Genomic DNA, 23,452 nt, shown 5'->3' with positions numbered 1-23,452 from the left:
AGACCAGATCTGTAAGACTTAGTATGAAAAAAAGGAATGTAAAATACCACATTAATAATTTTAAAACACTGATTACATGTTGAAATTGTAATATTTTAGATATACTGGGTTAAATTATATTAAGATTAATTTCACCTGTTTCTTTTGACCCTTTTGATTGTGGCTATTTAAAAAAACAAAAATTAAGTTACATGCACTGACAGCCCAGGGTCCGAGATGTAACTTACTCATTGGAACAGGAAGGGCATAAAATACCTGGGACCACTTCTGGGACAACCACTAGATGTAAAGGGAGCATTTCAGCAAGACCCCTGCACCTGACTGGCCCTAGTATACATAGGAACCAATTAATCCATCCTGGGTACCACTGCCATGTCCCAGGCAGCACCAACGGGCTCTCACAACCCCCTGTCAAGGTCCCAGCTCACTTTCCAAAGGAACAACTCAGCCACAGCACACAGAGGCCTCTGGTCCATGTGTGATGGGAGGGAGACCACCTGGACACCCCTTGGAGAACTGGTGCCCCCAACTCAGGGATGCTCACGTCACACATTCAGTCTGCCCAGCAATGTGCTTTGCTGCCAACGTTGAAAAGTGGCCACTTATCCAGAACAGATAAAGAACTCTTACAACTCAACAACAAAAAGAAAAACCACCCAATTCAAAAATGGGCAAAGGGCTTGAATAGACATGTCTTCAAAGAAAAGAAGATGTACAAATTGCCAGTAAGCACAGAAAAAGATGCTTAACACCGTGAGCCATGAGGGAAATGCAAATCAAAACCACCATAAGGGCCGGGCGCAGTGGCTCACGCCTGTAATCCTAGCCCTCTGGGAGGCTGAGGCGGGCGGATCGCTCGAGCTCAGTTCGAGACCAGCCTGAGCAAGAGCGAGACCCTGTCTCTACTAAAAACAGAAAGAAATTATCTGGACAACTAAAAATATATATACAGAAAAAATTAGCCGGGCATGGTGGCGCATGCCTGTAGTCCCAGCTACTCGGGAGGCTGAGGCAGTAGGATCGCTTAAGCCCAGGAGTTTGAGGTTGCTGTGAGCTAGGCTGACACCACGGCACTCACTCTAGCCCGGGCAATAAAGTGAGACTCTGTCTCAAAAAAAAAAAAAAAAAAAAAACCACCATAAGAGCACTTCACACCCATTAGGATGGCTATGATTGAAAACAAACAAACAGAAAACAGAAGAGAACCAATGCTGGCAAGGATGTGGAGAAACTGAAATGCCTTGCATGGCTGGTGGCAATGCAGAACTGTTTGGCTACCGCAGAAAACTGTTTGGAGGGCTCCCAAAAAATTAAACACAGAATTACTACAGGGCCCAGCAATTTCCCTCAGGGATGCAGTCAGCCCCTAGTGTCTGTGGAGGATTGGATCCAGGATGCCCCTCAGATATCAAAATCTGCAGACGCTCAAGTCTCTTACATAAAAGGGCACAATATTTGCATAAACTCTAAGAACATTCTCCAGTGTACTTTAAATCACCTCTGGATTACCTATAATACCTAATAGAACACCTACGCATCATTGATTCACCTGGAATCAATGCAGTACTCTGTGTGCGGCAAATTCAAGTCTTGCTTTTGGGAACTTTGTGGAATTTTTTTTCCAAATATTTTTTATCTGCAGTTGGTTGAATTCATGGATGCGGAAACCATGGATACGGAAGGCTGACTGTACACACCCCAAAGAAGTGAAAACTGGTACTCGAGTAAATGCATGTACACCGCATCCACAGTGGCACTAGTCCCAAGAGCCAGAAGGTGGGAACAGCCCAGATGTTCATCGATGGTCAAAGTATAGTTTATCCACACAGTGGGATAGTACTTGGCCATGAAAAGGAATGAGGTTCTTATTCATGCTGCAACATGGATGAACTCATAAATAACTGTACGCAGGAAAGAAACCGGACTCGAAGGTCACATACTGTGTTTACATGAAACTTCCAGAAGCAGCACATCCACTGAGACAGAACACAGATGGGTGGCTGCCAGGGGCTGTGGTGAGGGGGAGATAAGAAACAATTGCTTACTGGACATGGGGTTTCCTTTTTGGGGTGATGACAATGTTTTGGAACTAGAGAGAGATGGTGGTTGCACAACACTGTGAATGTACTAAATGTCACTGAAGTGTTTATTTTAAAATGGTCAATTTCACGTTATATGAATTTCACCTCAATTTTTTAAAAGGTGGGGGGGTGCCACAAGGTTTTTGACACGTGGACGTATAACAGCTACTGCCTCTGGAATGAATCTGGTTCATCCATTTGGACACTCGTTCAACAAATGTCCACCAAGGGCCATTCTGATGGTTAATTTTAGGTGTCGACCTGACTGGATTAAGGAATACCCGGAGAACTGGTAACACACAAGTTCTGGGCGTGTCTGCAGAGGTTCCCAGAGGTGATGGCATGCCAGTTTGTGGATGCAGCGGGGGACAATCTGCCTCAGTGTGGGCGGGCATCACCTGACTGGCTGGGGGCCCAGAGAGAACAAGAAAAGGAGACAACAGGGTGATTTCCCCTCTCTCCTCCTGCCCTTGCACATCAGAACTCCAGGCCCCCTGGGTCCTCATGCCTGTGGCCTTGGACTGAAAATTATACCATTGGCACCCCCGGTTTGGGGCTTTCAGACATGGAATGAGCCACACTACTGACATGCCAGGGTCTCCAGCTTGCAGATGGCCTGGTGTGGGACTTCTCAGCCTCCACGGTCACACGAGCCGATTCCCCTATACACAGACACACACACGCATCTCCTGTTGGTTCTGTCTCTCTAGAGACCTCTAATAAAACCACCAATGCGTCAAGGAAGAAATCACTAGGGAAATTAAAAAATACCTTGAGATCACGAAAACAAAACCCAATATACCAAAACGTATGTATGGACTGCAATGCAAGCAGTGCTCAGAGGGAAATTTAAAGGCATAAATCCCTACAACATGAAAAAGTAAAAATGATGTCAAATCAACAACTTTACATCTTGAAGAACTATAAAAAGAACAAATAAAACCCAAAGGCAGCAGAAGGGCCGGGCACGGTGGCTCATGCCTGTAATCCTAGCACTCTGGGAGGCTGAGGTGGGCGGACCGTTTGAGCTCAGGAGTTCGAGACCAACCTGAGCATGAGCGAGATCCCATCTCTACTAAAAATAGAAAGAAATTAGCCAAACAACTAAAAATATATATAGAAAAAATTAGCCGGGCATGGTGGCGCATGCCTGTAGTCCCAGCTACTCGGGAGGCTGAGGCAGAAGGATCACCTGAGCCCAGGAGTTTGAGGTTGCTGTGAGCTAGGCTGACGCCATGGCACTCTAGCCCGGGGAACAGAGTGAGACTCTGTCTCAAAAAAAAAAAAAAGAAAAGAGAGAACATACAAATAACCACAATCAGAAATAAAAGTGTAAACTACCAACTTTACAGAAATTAAAGGAATTACAATACTATGAACAATAACATCCCAACAAACTAGATAATCTAGATAAAACTGGCAGAGTCCCAGAAACGAATTACTAAAACTGACTCAAGAGGAGGTAGAAAATCTCAACAGATCTAGAACAAGAGATTGAATCAATAATCAAAAACTTCCCACAGAGAAGTTCAGGACCAGCTGGCTTCACTGATGGACTCTACCAACATTCAACATGGAAAGAATGGACACCAATCCTACTCAAACTCTACTAAAATCAGAAGAGGAGGGAATACTTCCTAACACATTCTATGCGGCATTACCCTGGTACCATAAGCCAAAGAAACCACAAGAAAAATACAGACCAACATTCCTTATGAATACAGATCCAAACATCTTCAACAAAATACCAGAACTCCCAATCCAACAGCACATTAAAAAGATTATACACAATAACCAAAAGGAACTTATCCCAGGAATGCAAGGGTGGTTCTACATAAAATCAATGGATATATCACATTAATAAAAGGAAGGAAAAAACCTACACAACTTTCTCGAGAGGCAGATAAAACCATCTGACAAAATTCAACACCTGTTCATGATTTTAAAAAACCACACACTCAGCAAATCAGTAATAAAAGGTGTAGCACAATAAAAAATATATATTTGGTCTCCTCTGGCCCCAGCACAGAACTTCTAAAAACCCTTGTAACCTTCTGAGGGACAGGGGTGATGGGAGCATCTTTTGTTTTAATATCTGGTCTTAGTCCTGGGTTCCTGACACAAGAGCTTCTAAGATCCTTGAGATCTCTGAAGCGATTAGAGCATCCTTTTGTAGGGCTGGTGGCCGAAAGCCCCTGATAGCTTCAGGATGGAGGCTGGTTGCCGGAGGAACCAACCACGTGACTAAAGGGTTGGAATTTTCAGCCCTACCCCTGGCCTCCTGGGCCCAATCACCCATGGCCAGTGATGTCATCAATCATGCCCACATAATGGGGCTCCGTGAAAACCTCAAACAAAGGGGTTCAGAGAGCTCCCATGTCAGTGAGTACAGCGAGGTGGTGGGACAGTGGTGAATCCAGGGGGCATGGAAGGGAAGCTCTGTGCCCCTTCCCTGGTACCCTGCTCTGTGCATCACTTCTGTGTGGCCGTTACTGAATTGTATCCTCAATAAACCAGTAACAGAAGTCAAATGTCTCCCTAAGCTCTGTGAACCATTATAGAAAATTAACGTACAGAGGGGGAACCCCCAATTTATGGCCAGTTAGGCACAGGCGGCAACCTGGGACTTGCAACTGGCATCTGAAGTGGGGGCCGTCTTGTGAGAATGAGCCCTTAACCTGGGGGTCTGCACTAACTCCAGGTAGTTAGTACCATAATCGAATTAAATTGTAGGGCACCCAGAGAACTGGAGAATTGCAATGTGAGGAAAATCCACACATTTGATGTCAGAAATGTTATGAGTACAGTAAACAGAATTGGTCCTTCTTTTCCTCTCCACCCTTTGAATTCCTTAACCTGATAAAGGGCATCTATGAAAAACCCACAGCTGATATCACACTAATGGTAAAAGACTGAAAGCTTTTCCCCCTGAAGATCAGAAATAACACCGGATTCCCACTATCACCACTGCTATACAACATTGTACCGGAAGTCCTAATCAAAGCGGTGAAGCAACAAGAAGAAACAAACGACATCCAGATTGGAAAGTAAGAAGTAAAAACATCTCTACTTGCAGATGACACGATTCTACATACAGAAAATCCCAAAGGGGCCACAAAAAAACTACTAAAGCTAATGAACAAATTCAGTAAAGATGCAAGGTAGAATATCAACACACAAAAGTCAGTTGGTAATTAAAGCAATTCCATTTTACAACAGCATCCAAAAGAATAAAATATCTGGGAATAAATTTAACCAAGCAGGTGAAATATGCACTGTAAATTATAAAACACTGCTGAAAAAAATTAAAAAGGGCCTAATTAAATGGAAAGACATCCTATATTCACGGACTGGAAGACTTCATATTGCTAAGACGTCTCAAAAGTGATATACAGAGTCAATGCAATCCTTATCAAAATTCCAATGGGATTTTTTGAAAAAAGGGAAAAGCCAAACCTTACACTCATATAAAATCACAAGGGGCCCAGAATAACCAAACTCATACTGAAGGGGGGGAAAAAACCAAAACACGAAGTTGGATGATTCAAAACTTCCTGATTTCAAAACTTCCTACAAAGCTACAATAATCAAAACAGTATGGTACTAGCATAAGGACAGCCATATAGACCAGTGGAAAACAATTAAGGGTCCAGTTTTAAACCCAAAAATCTGTGGCTGACTGATTTCCAACAAGGGCACTAAGACCACTCAGTGGGAAGAGTCTCTTCAACAAATGGTGCTGGGACACCCGAAAAACCACATGCAAAAAAACACAGCTGGGCCCTCACCCTCACTCCATATACAAACATCAACTCAGAACAGATCGATTATCTAACCATCAGAACTAAAACTATTAAACTAGCATAAGTAAACATATTTGCCAACAGAGTCACAGATGTGACACCAAAAGTCTGATCAATCAAAGAAAAAATAAACCGAACTTCATAAAAATTTAACACTTTTGTGCATCAAAGGACATTATCAAGAAGGTGAAAAAACCTAGGAAAGGAGATAAAATATTTGCAAATCACACATCTGGCAAGGGTTTAATAGCCGAAACATACAAAGAACTTCTATAATCAGCAACAAGACAACAGACAACCCAATTCAAAAATGGGCAATGCATGTATGAAGATGTTTCTCCAAAGATATACAAATAGCCAACAAGCGTGTGAAAAGATGTGGAATATCTCTGATCACTAAGGAAATGCAAATGAAAACCTCAATATGTGACCGCTTCACACCCAGTAGGATGGCTGTAACTAAAAAACAGAAAGCAATCATTGTTGAGGATGCAGAGAAATGGGAACCCTCACACACTGCTGATAGAAACATAAAAATGGTGCAGCCCCTGTGGAAAACCGTTTGGCAGTTCCTCAAAAAGTTAGACACAAAATCACTGTATAACCCAGCAAGTCCATCCCTAGGTATCTACCCAAAGGAACGGAAAACTGGTGTTCAAACAAGTCCACGTACACGAATGTTCACAGCAGCACTATTCACAACAGCAAACAGGCAGAAACAGCCCAAATGTCTACCAACAGGTGAATGGATGCACAAACTGGTACAGCAAAGCCTCATTATCTGTGGATGCTGCATTTTCGAATTCACCTACTCGCTGAAGTTTATTTGTAAACCGCAAATCAATACTCTCAGCTTTCAGTCATTTGCATACACGCACAGAACAGCAAAAAATCCGACTTGCCCAATGCACACATCCCCAGATGCAGAACAAGGCAATGCCATCTTCTTGTTTCAGAAAAGTTTCTTTACAACACACATATATTACTTCTGTACTCAGACAAAGCCCTCCAATTTTTTTTTTTTCCTTGAGAGAAAGGAGTGATTTATCTGTAAAAGAGCATCCCACCAACAAGTCAAACAAAACGTGGCTGCGGTTAAGTTCTAGTGTGTGAACACCACATAAAACACATAAAACACAGTTCCTTCATTTTGCAGACAATGCCACATTCGAGGTCAAGCATGCTATACGCCTGTACAAGAAGAGGTGCTGTGTTTGAGAAAGCACCTTTGCTGCTCTGGTTATAGACCCAGCCCACTCACTAGAGAAGCTGGACAACATCACTCTCCTGGCTGGACCCTCAACCCCTACTAGGCCGTCTGAAGTCTCCGAGGCTCCCCCCTCCACCCTGCTGTCCCGCCCAGGAAACGGGAAAGAAGCCGACATCAGCTCAACAGTAACAACAACAAACACTTGGGAAATGGTTAACATGTGCAGGTCCGGGACCAAGTGCTTTACCTAGTGTCTCTCTCTGCAGCTTCCCGGCAGCCCTGAGAAGCAGATACAATCACGAACCCATTTTATAGATGGAGAAAGTGAAGCCCTGAGGAGTAACCTGCCCACAGACATGGCCAGGGCCTGGGATTTGCACCCAGCATGCTCCTCACTGCTCTCTCCCTCCCAGTCTAAACACCACCACCTCCCAGACCCAGCCCAACCTGTCACTGCGCTAGCGCCTCACTACCTTAAAGTTCCACTCACCTTACCTACCGCCGACAAACACGTGGCAAACAACCAAATGCAAGCCTTGCCCACGTCAGGGTAGAAAAATCATTGTAAATCCACTCACTACAACCCTGTTCCAAATAGCATGCCGTATTCTCTGATCTGTACCACCTGCTTTTACAATTAACCAACTTTTCTACAATTGTCTGAGCTTTTCAAAACGTCTAAAGTAGGGACCCACATGTAAACAATCTTTGCAGAACACAATACATAAAAAAACCTGTCCCTGGCACTAGGTGTAAGTAAATGCCGGAATTCATTAAGAACTATCATTGTAGGGCATGCCTGTTTCAGGGAGGTTTTTGTGGGGTTTTTTTGCCAGCTTTTGCAAACCATGTCTCAGGTATTTAAGCAACAGGTGTGTGTTTGTGCATAGCTGGTTCCAATCCCAGCTCCGCCAATTACTATGTGGCCCTGACCAAGTGTGTACCCAGGGGGTCCTCCACCCAGACTGCGGCAATTACCTTCCTTTGGGGCTTGTTTGGAGAGTAAGGACGTGCTTAGCACACACACGCCCATAGGTGTGATGAGCACTGTCTCCCCAGGCCTTGCCCGTGGTGGCTGTACCTCCCGGGTTCTCTGAGTGCAGGGCCCTCTAAGCTCTGTGGCACAGACGCCATCAGGGAGAAAGGAGGCCAGTGAACTGGGCGCAGAGCACAAGGAAGCAGCCAGCCTTTGTCCTGGGAGAGGCAACATTGTAATTCTCAGAACAGACTCACAGCGGAGCTCTGGCTCCAGCCACCAAGCCTCTGCAGGAATTGTTCAAAGAAATAAACACTGAGCAATGTGCCCTATTTTTTTTTTTTCCAACAGAAAACCTGGCCTTCCTCCAACAGAGTTCAAATGAAAACACATGCTGAGATCTGAAAAACTTGCTATACCTAAAATGGGAGAATTTTACTGTATGTAAATTACCCCTCAATAAACCAGACTTAAACAAAACATCTTCACCTGAAACCAGATGTTGCTGGGAGCAGCTGGACGCGCGGAGCCTGCGCACATGCTCCCCCTAAAGGGGAGCCTGGAGAAGTGGAAACGTGCTTGGGGCAGCGCCTAGTGCCTTCCAAAGAACAAGGCAACAAACAGGCTCTCTGGAGGACCACGGGGTCTGTACAGCGCAGGTAAAGCCCCAAGAACCCCCAAAGAGCAGGCAGGGATACAGAGAACACCCGCAGAAAGGGCGCACTGAACCTCGCCACGCAGCACAGGGGAGGTGCTGAGCCCAGCAGCGTCAATCCCATGACCAGAGGGCTGCCCACTTCCTTTCCCTACCAGGGGCAGATGAACACAGCGGAACCTCGGAGAACTAGGTCCAGAAACAGCACTGAAGTCTGGACTTCAGGCTCAGGTGAGCGCTGCAGGACACAGCACATGCTCAGAATGTACTTCTGCAACACCCGGGGACAGCCGGCCTGAGGTTACCCTACTGCGTGTGGACGAGAAGCAGGAGACAAACTGCACTGCCTGGCTCAGGAAGGGGGGCCCCGAAAGTCACGCAGGCAACTCCCTGCTGCTGAGCCAGGTGCTGGCTGGAGCCACTTGGCAGACCCCTGAGAGCACCAGGAAGTGGAATTGCCGCCACCACTGCCTGTGTGGCTGGCAGGCTGTGTCAGGAGCCAGGCAGGTGTCAGGGGACACAAAAGGCCTAACTGGCCTGTGGGGCCCCAAACTGCTTCTGAACTCCAAGGAACTTGATCCAAGTCACCCTGGGGTGAGTGCAGACTGGCCACAAGGACTCTGGTGCCTCAGCTGCTATAATCACTCCCCTTCCACACGCTCACCAAAGGGAGCTTTGGAGAACCCAGCTGCTCACCTGCTCTGGGGCTCGCCCTTGGAGGTGTCCCGGCAGACAGGCTTGGCTCTTTTCCCAATGGAGCCTCAGCTCCCAAAAGGCCCTAGGACGACCTGGGTTTCAGCAAACAGGCCCTGGAAGGCCTAGCACCTAAAATCCGGTCACATGTGCTGAAAGGTCACTTGGCTCCTTGTGGGGCAGCACATCCGAGCGCCACTCCTAGAGGCCTTTACCGCCAGGTGGTTTGCGGAACAGTGCGATTCCTGCCCCTCGTCTCGCATGGCCGGTGTACACCATGCACTTGGTAAGCAAGCGGGGCACTCTGCAGGCCTCCCGGGAAGCCCTTCTTCCCCAGAGACGGCAGTGTGTCCGCCACGCCAGTCTTGCTGCATTTGTGGGAAAGCAGCCGGCCGTGGCGGAGCTGCCCGGAGCCAGGAAATGCCATTGCCAGCCCCTTGGTGATGGGAAGAGGAGCAGGGGCAGGCCCTTTAGTTATTTTAATTACCGGACCAAAAAAAAGTTTAGAAAATGCAGATAGAAGAAAATAAAAATCTCTTGCAATCCCACCACTCAGATTACCCTTATTAACATTTCTGATGTATGTAATTCCTTTTTCCTATAAATATCATTCATGTAATTTGCTTCTTTCATTCAGCAATATTAAGAATTTTGGCTGGGCGCGGTGGCTCACGCCTGTAATCCCAGCACTCTGGGAGGCAGAGGTGGGAGGGTCACTTGAGGCCAGGAGTTCAAGACAAGCCTGGGCAACATAGTGAGAATTCGTCTCTATAAAAAATAGAAAAGTTAGCCAGGCATGGTGGTGCATGTGCCTGTAGTCTTAGCTACTCGGGAGGCTGAGGCGGGAGGATCACTTTAACCCAGGAGTCTGAGGTTGCAGTGAGCTATGATGACACCACTGCACTCTAGCCCAGGCGACAGAGCAGACTCTGTCTCAAAAAAAAAAAAAAAAAAAAAAAAAAAAAAAAAAAAAAGAACTCTCTCTCCCCACAGGTCATCAAAGATTCTGCCCGTAAATTTATCTAACCAGCTGCCCATTGATGGACATTTAAGTTATTTCCAGATCTCTGTCACTTCGTACAGCCCAGTGACTAACCTCTAGGACCATGGATGAACCTATGTCGCTGCAGATGTGTTCTCCAGGAGACTAGACTGGCTGTGGCCAGCTGCTCCCCTGGAGAAGTGGCACCCTGGGGCACAGCCACCTGTGTCAAGAGGTCAAGAGCAATCGGATGGCAACCAGCATATACTCCCCGAGGCGCTCACTGGTGCATCTGTACGCACTGGGGACCAGAGCACTCCCTCACACGGAACGGCCAGTTCTACCACCTCCTTTGCAAGCTGTCATTGGTGTCCCTGGCCCAGGGCCTCCACTGGGGTATGCATCCTGCCCGCTGCTGCTCAAGGATCCTACCTTGTTCTTGAAGTGCACCTCGATGGGCATGATGAAGCCAGCGTACCCTGACTCCTCCACTTTGTAGGGGGGCTCCTTGCACACTAAAAAGAAAAGGAAAAAACGCATCCATCAGCTTCCTGCCTCTTTCAAGGCCCAGCCCCAGCAGGAGCTCGCGCCCCCTACCCCACCCCACCCCACCCCTGCCACCTCCTAGCTGGGGCTCTCAGGAGGGTGGCTGTTCTGGAGGCTGAGCTCCCCAGGGAGAGTCACTGAAGGGGCCCTGGGGAATGAAAGGGGAAGAGGAGGGAAAAGGTGACCTAGCCACCGTAGTGGTCAGCAGAGGGAGAGCAGGAAGGGGCATTATTTACCCTCTGCACCCAGGGCACCTGCTCCTGCAGCAGGCAAGGAAGCTGAGGCCAGAGAAGGTCATGCAGGGGGTCAGTAAGCATGACCTGAGTGAGGTGTGAGACCCAGTGGGGCTCCGTCTCCCAGGCAGGGCCGCACACCCGGCCTCGACAGCCTCCAACATGGGAGCTGAACCCCGCTCTGTGCCAGGGATGCGCACGCTGGGAGATGGAGGAGGATCTTCCACCTGGGTTCTATTTTAGCGCATAATGAGAACACTCCCCAGTGATGCGAATAGAACCTCGTTAACCCCAGAGATTAAAAAAAAAAAAAAAAAAAAAACAAATTGAAATGAAGAACAGCAAAGTGCATACAAAATAATCTCCTGTAATTTCACCCTCCAGAATAAACCATCGAAGTTTTGACACGCATGTTCTTGCTATGCGAGCGCCCTGGAAATAATGTTTTTCCGCTTTTAAGAAAACAATTAGAGCAGCAGAGATCAAATCCCTTGGCCCCCACCTCTTCCTCTGCAGAAGCAACCGTGACTGGGAGGTGGGAAGAAATCCTACCCATGGTCTGTAGGTGTCTTTACCCGCTTTATTGAGGTGTGACTGACACGTCGGAAGCTGCACATATTTAATATCTACGTCTCCATGAGTTTGGGGGTACGCAGACACCCATGAAACCATCACCACCACCAAGGCCGAGAACAAGTCCATGGCTTCCTGAAGTCTCCTCTCACCCCATTACTGCTGTTTTTGTTTTCTAAGAACATTTAACATAAGAGCCAAGCTCACAGCAACTCTGAGCATGCACTGCGGTACTGCTGGCTGCAGGCGCTACACCGTATAGCACATCCAGAACTCACCTCGCAGAACCACACTCTATCATCTCCCTGCTGCCCGCTCCCCACACGCCAGCAACCCCCACCCTGCTCTCCGCTTCTCTGCGTCTGACTGTTTTAAATTCTCCATGTCAGACCGCGCAGTGTCTGTTTTCCGTGTCTGGCTTACTTCACCTAACGTGGTGCCAATTGTTAAAACCTTTATACACATACGTCTGCACTAGTAAGGTAATTCTTAAGTGGGCCAGAAATTGCTGGAAAACAGTTAATGGAACATAATGAAACATGCTTTTCTTAATTCAAAGCGTAAGATTTTTCTTTCAAATAAAAATAAGACTCTCAAATATCTAACCTTGTGTACGTCACGTATCTATCCAAATAAAACTGGCAAGCAGCTAGGTCTGGGGTGAGTAAGGACCCTCGAAGGCAGGGCTGACTAGACAGCTTTGCATGGGGGCCCCAGTCTGCAAACTGCAGGGGAGCAGGGAAGGGGCTCCCAGAGCCTGCCTCCCCCCACCCACCCCTACCCACCTGGCCCCAGAGACTGGAGTTGCAGGGATGGACGCCAGGCTATAAGCTGGCCCAGGGCCCCAGGTCCTGCTCCCAGGGCTCCCTCCACCCTACCTCCCCTCCCCAATACCTACCTTCCCTGAAAGCCCAGCTCAAGCCCTGCTCCCCCCACCGGCTGCCTGCCCAACTGAGAGGTAAGTTCCTGGAGGGCAAGGCCTTGCACACAGCTGGTGGCCTGAGTTCCCTGCTGGGGGAGGGGGCATTCCCCAAACAGCCACAAGACCGTGTGGCACAGCCTCCCCAGAAGCCAGCAGTAGCCCTGGCTACCCATGCTGGGCAATCCGAATGCCATTGTCACCTGGATATCAGGGTCTGCACATGAATCGTTGCTGCTACCAAACAGCAGCAAGGACCACACCCATTCATTCATCCATTCACTCCACCACTATCTGTGTCTGACAGAGTCAGGGGCTGGGATGACAATGGAGGCCCAGAGGACACCTCTGGCCCCTTGGTGCTGACTCCAACCCCTCTGGCCCCTTGGTGCTGACTCCTGGGGGAGTTGTTACCCTCAGACTGCTGGTTGCCCCCCTGGAGGGAAGGAGCAGCCTGCCTGCAGAGCAACTCTGGGTCCACAGAGAGAACCCACAGCCTGCAGAAAGCTGTCCTACGTGGCCTCAGCCCAGATCTCTATTCCAGCCACCTCTTTCTGCTCCTCCAATGTCCTGGTTCTACCAGGGATGCTGGACAGGGACCTCCAATGAGGCCCTCCCCAAACCAATTCCTCCTGCCCCTTGAACCTGCACCACCCCAGCGTCCTCCAGCTCAGGGCCCATCACTCACCCAAGGATGAGGCCATCTGACTCCCTCTCCCATAGCTCACCTGTCACCAAGGGCTACCACGTCCACCTCCAAAACCCTCTGGAATGCAGCCCACTGTCCTGGAGCCATGCATCTCACATCCTGCCTCAGGCTCCCACTGGGGTAACCAGAATGTGGCCCCCCACTGCCCTTGGCAACCCGCAAGGAGCTTCACCGCCTTCTGCCCCAGCCCTCAGCAGCCCAGCAAGCCAGCCATGGTGAGCGTCTCAGATCACAGATCACTTCCTCTGGGACCCCTGCTTTGAGTCCCTCACCCCACCAGGTCACAGTTCCCTCCCACAGGATCCCCGGAAGCCTGCATCACTCAGCTGTAGAACTCTTTTTTTTTTTTAAAGAGATAAAATCTTGGCTCGGTGCAGTGGCTCACACCTATAATCCTAGCACCCTGGGATGCCAAGGCAGGAGGATCGCTCGAGGTCAGGAGTTCGAGACCAGCCTGAGCAAGAGCGAGACCCCCCCGCCTCTACTAAAAATAGAAAGAAATGATTTGGACAGCTAAAAAAATATATATATAAAAATTAGCTGGGCATGGTGGCACATGCCTGTAGTCCCAGCTACTCGGGAGGCTGAGGCAGGAGGATCGCTTGAGCCCAGGAGTTTGAGGTTGCTGTGAGCTAGGCTGATGCCATGGCACTCTAGCCCGGGCAAGAGAGCCAGACTCTGTCTCAAAAAAAAAAAAAAATTGCTCTGTTGCCCAGGCTGGAGTGCAGTGGTACAATCAGAGCTCACTGCAGCCTCCTGGGCTCAAGTGATCCTCCTGCCTCAGATTCCCAAAGCGATGGGATTACAGGTGCCACCATGCCCAGCCTGCTGCAGGACTTCTCGCATCATTCTTGATCCACACCTCCAGACTGTAAGCTCTGTCTCACTCAGGTCCCCAGGGCCTGGAGCTGGGACGTGAGACTGGAAGCATTCCATAAGTACCCATCAAACACTGCCCAGCAGACCACCTGCCGCACCTCCCTCAGGTGGTGCAGGGACAGAAGGTACTCAAATACTCCTAAACAGGGAGGCCAGGTCATGGCTGTAGCCTCCATGGGGTCCACTCGATCCTGTCTGAGCAGGCGGAGAGAGGCCGTGGCATCCCTGCAGCTGCAGAGAGCTGCCTGCTTGGTGCTTTGCCCAACCACACTGGCTGGGAGCGCTCTACACTCTGCCTTCCACCCCTGAAGTCTCGCACAGGGTCAGGCACCCGACAGGCACCCCGATACTCAACCTGAACCCAGGAAGGAAAGCGGAGTCAGGACAGAGAGGAAGGGTGGGCTGCTCCCACCCGTGACCCCCCAGCAGGGGAGGCCTAGACAAGGGAAGGGCCTGGGGTTTGCTCGCAGACCCCACCCTATGCCCCGTCTCCTGCCCACACCCCCACCCCCATCTGAACCCCATCCAACCACAAGCAAAGGCCCACGTCAGGACCTGTTATCTTTCCAAATCTACTCTCTGTCCCCACCCCTTCAGAGTAGAGCCCTTGCCCTGCGTTTCTCTCTCCAAAGGCCTCTCATGTGAACGGGCACTTCCAGGCTGGAAAAGCATCTGTCCCTCCAGAGATAAGGAAAGGGTATGGGCTTCTAGCGCAAGGCTGGAGAGCAGGCAGACGCAATGGCCTACCCCCTGGCATGGGTGCCCACAGGAACCAACACAGCATGAAACAAAGCCCTGAGGGTGAAGAGGGGAGAGAGGAGATGCCAGCAGTCAGCACGGTTCTGGACAGCAGAAAGTGGACAAGGGCAGGCTGGGCAAGGGGACAGGAAGCTGCGGCCCAGAGTCTGCCATGGGGTGCTGCAGGGTGGAGATAGCCTGGGCCTGGACAGGCTGGGGGGGACGGCGGGAGTGAGGGTGAGAGCGAGGGTGAGAGCTGGGGGGCGGGGGGCAGGGGGTGACTGCTGGGTCGAGAGAGATGCTCTGCAATTAGAGCTGATGGAATTGGCAGGAATGGCTGTACAACTATGTGCACACACTAAAGGCACTAATTGTACACATTAAAAAGGTGAATTTTATGGTGTGTGAATTATGTCTCAGTAAAGCAGTTATTTAAAATAACAAAAAGGAAACCAAAAAGAGGCAAACTGCAAGGCTGTGTCTGGAACAACAGGCGTGGGGACTCCTCCCTCCCGCCTGCCCCCACCAAGAGCACAGGCAGTGTCGAGTTTCCCTCTTGGGAAACCCAGGCGGCTCTGTCTCCAGAGGAGAGCTGGCTGTCAGGGGGAGCACGGAAACTAGACCCCTGAGCGAAGCCCTCCTCATTTAGGAAACCAGGAGGCCCTGGGACCATCAAGCCTGTTGGGTAATGGAACACACTGTCCCCTGAAAGAGCACTCAGAAGGAATCCCCACCTGGGAGAAAGAGGCCAAGGAGATGGAAATACGTTGCAGACCATAAAGGAACTTGAGAAAAAGAGAAAAGAAAAAAAAAGTAAATAAATAACCTAGGAGTCAATGTCCTCGGATTCCAGGAGATACACCCAACAAATAAAACTAAGAAAGGGTTCTTAGATTTTACAGATTTTTTACTTACAATTTTTTAATTCAACAGCAAGACTAGAAAATAAAGGCAATCTCCCTGATAGTAGAGCAAAAAGATGCTTTTTTAAAATTAAAAGGTGAGACAAGAAGAAACAATTTGGCAGATTAGACAAATAGACAATGGCTACCATATTTAAGCACCCACTGAGCATCAAGCGTGGGTCTCACCTTGGTTCACAGAATCTTCACAATCTTACACAGCAGAGAAGATCCCTCTCGCTTTACAGATGAAAAGACTGAGGCATAGAGAAGTTAAGTGACAAGCATCCCAGAAAGAGAAAACAAAGGAAATAAATAGATGTGAGGAAACTGTCAAAGAAATAGAAGGACACTTTCCAGAGCTAAAATGAAGGAATCAAATGTCACAAAACACAAAGAACACCGACAATAAAAATCCCATCACGTCATAAAGCAATGCCCTAACAAACACCCTAAATGCTTCTAGAGAAAAAAAATAGGTCCTGTGTAATGGAATGAGAACCCAATGGCATCAGACTTTCAGAGAGAAGGAAGCAACGTTTGCAGAGCCCTAGGTGACAGCACAGGTGGACTATTCCTTATCCCAAACGCTTGTGACCAGAAGTGTCCTGGATTTTGGATTTTTTCAGACTTGTGAATATTTGCATTCAGCTGGTTCAACATCCCTAACGCAAAAAATCCTAAATCCAAAATGCCCCAACGAGCAGTTTCTGGGCACCGTGTCAGCAGCTCAAAAAGCTGTGGATTTTGGAGCATTTCCGATTTCAGATTTTCGGATTAGGGATACTCCACCTGTAATTCTCAAACCAGAAAATCACACCTGACCAAACAATTCCTGAGTTGTGAGAAGAGAATAATGGCATTTTCAAACATGCTAGGATTCAGAGAGTTTACTGCCCACACATCTTTCTTATGAAATTTCCTAAGTAATTAATCTCTTGGGATATTACTTGAAAAATTGCTCTAGCAAAATGAGAAAATAAACCAAAACATAGGGCAATAAATCCCTCCAGGAGAGCAGTAGAGAAAACGCCCAGGGCAATGGCTAGAGGTGGCCTGGAGAAGGGTCCGTTGTGATTAGAGAAGTCAAAGGCAACCAGAGTGAAATACTCAGAGGGCTAAACAAAAAAAAAAAAAAAAAAAAAGCCATAATCCCAGCACTTTGGGAGGCCGAGGCGGGAGGATCGCTTGAGCCCAGGAGTTGGAGGCTGCAGTGAGATGTGATGACACCACTACACTCCTGCCCAGGCAACAGAGGGAGACCCTGTCTCTTAAAAAAGAAAGTGGGGGTGGGCATAGCAGGGTCAAGGACACATAGGGGTACTTGTATCCTAATCTTCCTCAGTGGAGAGTCAGAAGACATTGACAAAAGCTGACAGAGTAGAAGAATCCATTAATTCATTCAGTAAACACTTAGTAAGCACCTACTGTATCTCCATAGGCACCAAGAATGTAACAGCAAACAAACAGACACAACTCTTTGCCTTGGAGGGAGATGGGCAAGATAAATAATTAATACAAATAATATGCTAAGATGGTGCTAAAGAGAAAAATAAACCAAAACCAGAAAAAAAGGCTAAGAGGCATGTGGCTGTGTAGGCGTACTGGGCGAAGAAACTGTGATTTAGCCCCAGCAGCCAGAGGACTCCCTAAAAAGGGTGCTGTGGGACTGTGAGGGACCTCAAAGGTAAACAGGCTCACGTCAACATTCAAAGTCACAGAGACACACAACGCAAGAGCAAGTCACTGCACTATAAAAAACTTAGAGGAGATGGTGGGAAAAGGGGCAGTTTGAGACAAATTCCAACCATTCAAGCTGGCAAGTCAATAAACATTGTTTACATCTGAAAAATCAAGAAATAAGAAGCAAATTAGCTAATGTTAAAAACACGATCCAGGCCAGGTGTGGTGGGTCACATCTATAGTCCCAGCTCTCTGGGAGGCTGAGGTGGGAGGACTGCTTGAGGCCAGGAGTTCGAGACCAGCCTGGGCAATACAGCAAGACCCTCACCTCTACAAAAAATGGAAAAATTAGCCAGGCATGGTGTCGTGCACCTGTAGTCCCAACTACTCAGGAGGCTGAGGCAGGAGGATCACTTGAGCCCAAGAGCTGGAGGCTGCAGTCAGCTGTGATCACATCACTGTACTCCAGCCTGGGCACTCTAGAGCAACAACCAGTCTCAAAAAAATAACATAAAATAAAATAAAAACACAATCCAGAAAGGGCTAGAAAGATTTCCCCTGGGTGGTAGGACCAGGGAGCACATGGGAAATGGCAACTTTGTACCTTACATGTTTCTGTTGTTTGATTTGTGATAATGTGGAGCATTTGATATATAAAAGATACTTTTTCAGTACATCAAGTATCATTCCAGAGGCTGCAGCCCTGCCGTCAGTTCACTGACTCTGAGTCCAGCAGAGTTTTACTCAATGCAACAAATAGCAAACCAGGTGTTTACTCCGATGCATCCAATGCAGGCGCCCTCTGCACACTGGCCGCAGGGACAGACTTTGCAACCAGCAGGGTCCAGCTACTAATCTAAGGGCTGGCCACAAACTGCCACTTGGGGAGAGGGAGACTCAGCCATCACCCCATTTCCACGGACTTGGGGCTCAGAGAATGCGCTGCTTCTGCATGACCTCAAGCAGATGACTGGGCTGCTCTGTGACCTCTGCTTCCACACCTACCTCCCAGGGATTCTAAGAGGCCCCACGTGGCCGGGTAGTCACCAAGAACGCAAAGCTTGGAGCAGAGAGAAAGTGTGAGGGACGCAGACCTCCATCAATGTTACCTCAAGGAGTTGCTTGGTTACTGACAAGGCGGGGAATGAAGAGGAAATAAACAGTTTCAAAGTGGACAGAAACTATCGTCCAGGGCCCATCCCTGTGCTCCAGGGACAGAGGGAAGGGGAGGAGACGAGACAGGGACACAGTGAGGAAGAGCTGGAGTGCGTGCTGCAGGAGACAGCCAGGCGTCCGGCCCAGGAGGGCAGCCCCAGTTTCTGCTCCATGAAAGCAACCTTCTCGAATGGGTGTGGCCGTGGCCAATAAAAACAGGCAGCCTCAGACCCGCCCATGGGCCAGCTTGCCGACCCCTTCAAAGCACAGGCAGGCGGCCTGCCCCCTGAGCCTGTTTCCCCATCTGCAACAGAGGGCTGTGGTGAGAATGAAACGCGATCCTGCATACGAAAAGAGCTTAGCAGGAAGTGCTCCAGAGATGGCATGTGTTCTCATTACTGAGGTCCTTTATAAATATCTGCGTCCTCAGGAGCCATAGCTGCCATCCTCTAAGAGGCTGAGGAAGGAAGGAAGGAAAAGAAGAGAAGGTAAAGCCTCAGGAAAGGGGAAACGAGACGGAAAGGAATAGCCAAAGGCTGATGGAAGGAACCAGAAGAAAAAGAAATGGCTCCTGTGTCACTAGGAATCTTGGGTGGACGTCCCTCTGGAAGTGCAAGTTTCCACTTCTCTAACATCTGACACTTCTCCACTAGACTGTAAGCCACTTGTAAGCACAGGGCCAGGGTCCCTGGGGCTTCAGCCCAAGAACATCACACTTGTGCCCAGCTCAGCCCGTGACCCCCGGGAACCACCTAAACCCTCGTGCTGCCAGGTGGAGGGGTTGGCAGCCTGCAGCGGCTCTCCCCACTGTGAAGCCCTTTGCTACAGAAAGTCCTTCGTTCCCTTATCAATACATCCACTCAAAAAGCACCTACTGGGCCTCTGTGACATGCCACGCCCTGGGCTTCACACTGGGGACTCAATAATCTGAAAACCAAACATGGCCCCGGCCCCCATGGAGCTCCCAAGACCACCAACCTCAAATTCCCCACCCCGCCTTCCCCCAGGGTCACTTCCCCAGGAAGTCCCTCTGATCATAAACTGGGTGAGTTCCCGCCTCACTGCCCCATCAGATTGTGCCCTCTAGGGAGGCTCGGGCCACCACACCACGGCTAGAGATGCTGGCGGAATACGTAACTGCAGTATATGTGTTTAACCAAAGGCAGCCTGATGCCTGAAGTGGAGCAGGTGACATATAAGAGACAAGACAGCAGTGACATGAGCTGCTTGGATTCTTTCTGCCCCAAATATTATGCATTCTTAAAATGGCACCCCAACCAAACTCAGGTCCAGTAAGCAGTTTCCTGATTACGCACAGCTGGGTTAGGTCACCTTCCCGTGCACTAGCAACCGGCTATGCTCTCCAGCTTCTTCTCAGACCCCGGGTCTAACTGATAACACGACAGACAGCCACCACTTCCCTTCAGTTTTTCCTACAACTGAGTCAACAGCAGGAGGAGGAGTGGCTCAGATGCTGTCACACTGTGGGATGAGCCAGAAGCTCCCCGCATGGGGGTCCTGCTGCTCCCGGAGGGCAGGGGGACAGGAATCGGCAGGAGTGAAGTCACGTGGGTCAGTGCCATAGGGACTCAAGGCTGGGAGCCACTCACCACGTCTGGGCTTGGGGAAGCTGTCGTGCAGCCAGAAGACCACCTTCTCCACGAAGTGCTGGATCTCACATTGCTCGGGGCCACGGACAAACACCATCCAGTCGTGGGTGAACCCCTCCGTGGTAGGCTTCTTGCGCAGTTGGGCACGGTGCCCCAGCTCTAACCTGACCTGGACAGTGCACTGGAGGGAGAGAGAGACGGGAACGGGGTCAGCACAAGGCCCAGAGCAGGGGGCTGCCGGCTGTCCTGCCACCTCACCTGTCGGGCACTTTCAAAGCTCGGCTCATTCAATGGAAAGACTCTGAGAGAGGCGATACGCTCCCAAACCAGCACAGAGAACGGGCACAGCTGCGCCCTCTCCCCTCAGCAAGCCCACGCAGGCCCTGAGTGTCCTCCCCCTCCCCCCTCCTCTGTCCCACCCGCACAGCCTCCTGGCTGGTGCTCAAATCAGCCCAGCTCATGCCTGCCTCTGGGCCACAGCACTGCAGTTCCCTCTGCCTGGATCTCCCACACTGGTGTTTCTCTTGTCCCTGAGCTCTCAGCTTGAGCATCACCTCCTTAACCACCCAATCCGAAAGCATCCACCACAAACTGTCATCTCATCACAGCAAAGTCCTTCCTTCTCAGCATTCCTTATCATCAGAAAGCACCTCGCTAACGGCTGTGCCTGCTCGGCTCTAACAGGGGACTCTGTCTGGAGCTGGAACCCCCACCAAGATCTCCCTGAATACGACAATGCAACCGCAGGGCAGTCACCTCACATCACAGATGGGGAAACCTAGGCTCCGAGAGTGAGCTGCTAAGCAGGACGCATGAGGTCGCAGGGACCAGTGAGGAGCAGGGACCAGATCCGAGTCTGGGTCTGCGTAACCCAAGGGCGGGCTCACTTGCCCACTCCATCTCCTTCCTGGCCAAGCCACCTGAGCACCTTGAGCCAAGCAGTTTCATCCCCACCCATCCTGGAAGACCCTTGAGATCCTCTAAGTTGTCAGCTCAAACCCTGGCAGGACGGACGGTTCCCAGTGAGAACAGAGAGGTGAGCCCGTAGCCACCTGGTGACAGGTCCCCGGTGGAAGCGCCCTTCCCCATGCACAAGACTAAGTTTCTGCCCTGAAATGTAAGGCAGCGCAGGCCCGTTCCACTCCACTGAGCACAAAGCCACAAGCCTTCAAAGCACTCTGAATACCTGGGTTGGCCAAAACCACTGACAGGGAACCTACGGCAAACATCCACCCTGGTCTGTGACAACCTCCCCAGGCTTTTAATAGATACAGCACAGACACCTCGTATCAAATACAAGAAAGTTACAAAATGAAGCACAGGCCAAGTGGACACTTGTACACTTGTTTCTAAGTGCTGAGATAACCAGGAGTGAGGCAGGCTATGGCGTGAGTCCCACACTTCCCAGTGAAACTCCCACGGAGCAGCCCGCTAGGGCCCCGCACCAGTCAGCTCCCGACTGCGCCTTCCAACCCTCCTGCTCGCCGCCAACTGCCCACGTGCGTCCCTGCGGCTGCAATCCTGCAAATCGCTCCGTACCTGTCTCTAGTCTGGAATTCCAAGGCCCTCCTAAGACCCCCTGCTCATGGTTGAGTGCTCCAGCGCCCGACTGGCTTCCCTCCCTCTCTGCCCTCAGTTGTCACTCGATGAAAGCAGCACAGACGGATCCTACTGCCCCCACCCCACCCCCGTTTTAAAGCTCTGACAACTTGTGACTCCCTCAGAATCAAGCCCAAGCCCCTCGGCACACCTCCCATCTTCCACACGTGTGTCTCCTCAAGTCTGAAATGCTCATCTTCCTTTCACGGTTTAACCCTTCTGAAGTCAGAATGCATTTACAGTCTATGGGCAAGGTTCGTGTTTTGAGCACCCCCCCCCCTGCCCCCCGTGTGCGTGCACACACACAGAAGTCGTTCCTAAGCTGATGGCACGTCTTCGAGTCCCAGAACTGAGAAAACACAGGAAACGCACACGCCCTGTGTTCCAGCTCAATCTGACGCTGGCCAGCCCGAAACACTCCGGGAATGTCCACTCCCATCTGCCTTCGTTCCTTCTAACCCTGCAGCTAGGGGTATCCTAAACCCATCCTGAAACTTTACTCATCTCTCGGTCCCAGCTTGTGTGCTATGTTCCCCAGGGCCCTTTCTGACCCACACTAGAGATCAACTGTGCCCTCTCGGTCTCCACAGCACCCACTTCGTCCTGTCCCTCACTCCTGGGCTGTTTACTGCTGTCCCCTGAGGCCCCTGTAAACACTTTGGCAGCAGGGACCACCATATCTCGTTCATCCTCTTAACTTCTACCTTGGAACTACCTGAGGCCCCAAAACACTGGATTAATTAAACCAGAGAGCATTCCAGGTCAGGGAGTTCTCAGTGGTGCTTCCCAAGAGGAAGGGCCAAAGTGGCAGATAAGGACAGAGAGGTTCCAGTCATGGCAGAGCTGGCAAGAGAGGCTTTGGGCTCTGAGTGTGCAGCAAGCCAGGTGTAAGAAATAAGGCAGAGGATGGATGCAATTTAAAATGTTAACTTAAAAATGTTATACACAATAACTATATACAATTTTACTTGTCAATTAAAAAATTAGTTAATTGAAAAACAATACGGCAGAAAGAGTTCCCCTGGCTCAGGACAATTGTCCCTTTGGGGCTCTGCAGGGAAAGGGAACAGGGACTCACTAGGGACCAGGCACACCGCAGGGAGGGGCGGGGACCCGAGCGGAACGTCCAGATCGGACACAACAGAAATGAGGACCAATGAGAAGTGGATGACGGAGATGAGGAAACATGGTTTGAGTCAAAGTCCTCTGGCAATCTGTGTACAGCCCAGGGGAGGCAGACTAGGGCAGACAGGCAGGCAGTCCAGTGAGCCCAGATGACGCAGGGGGAGTGGCTGGGAAAAGAGATAAATAAGCCATGCACAGTGGCTCATGCCTGCAATCCCAACACTCAGGGAGGCCGAGGCAGGAGGATGGCTTGAGGTCAGGAGTTTGAGGCTGCAGTGAGCTACAATGATATCACTGCACTCCAGCCTGGGTGACAGAGCAAGACTCTGTCTCAAAAGGGGGGTAAAAAGAGAGAAAGAGATTAAATAGAGCCCGGAATAG

The 23,452-nt window shown here is 49.8% G+C and overlaps 1 protein-coding gene across 2 annotated transcripts in view; it reads right to left on the bottom strand.

The window, feature by feature from the left end:
* Positions 1–23,452, bottom strand: part of MLLT1 (MLLT1 super elongation complex subunit) — a 62,408-nt gene that overhangs the window by 32,310 nt on the left and 6,646 nt on the right. For both annotated transcript variants that reach the window (XM_045548831.1, XM_045548832.1), the window contains exons 2-3: positions 20,348–20,528; positions 10,833–10,915 (exon numbers count right to left, since the gene is read on the bottom strand). In XM_045548831.1, the coding sequence (XP_045404787.1) occupies positions 10,833–10,915; positions 20,348–20,528 (264 nt within the window). The remainder of the gene's footprint in view (positions 1–10,832; positions 10,916–20,347; positions 20,529–23,452) is intronic.

This window comes from Lemur catta, chromosome 1 (genome assembly GCF_020740605.2).
Source record: "Lemur catta isolate mLemCat1 chromosome 1, mLemCat1.pri, whole genome shotgun sequence".
Classification (NCBI taxonomy): domain Eukaryota; kingdom Metazoa; phylum Chordata; class Mammalia; order Primates; family Lemuridae; genus Lemur; species Lemur catta.
Note: the sequence above shows the minus strand (reverse complement) of the source record. Positions and strands in the feature narration are given on the sequence as shown.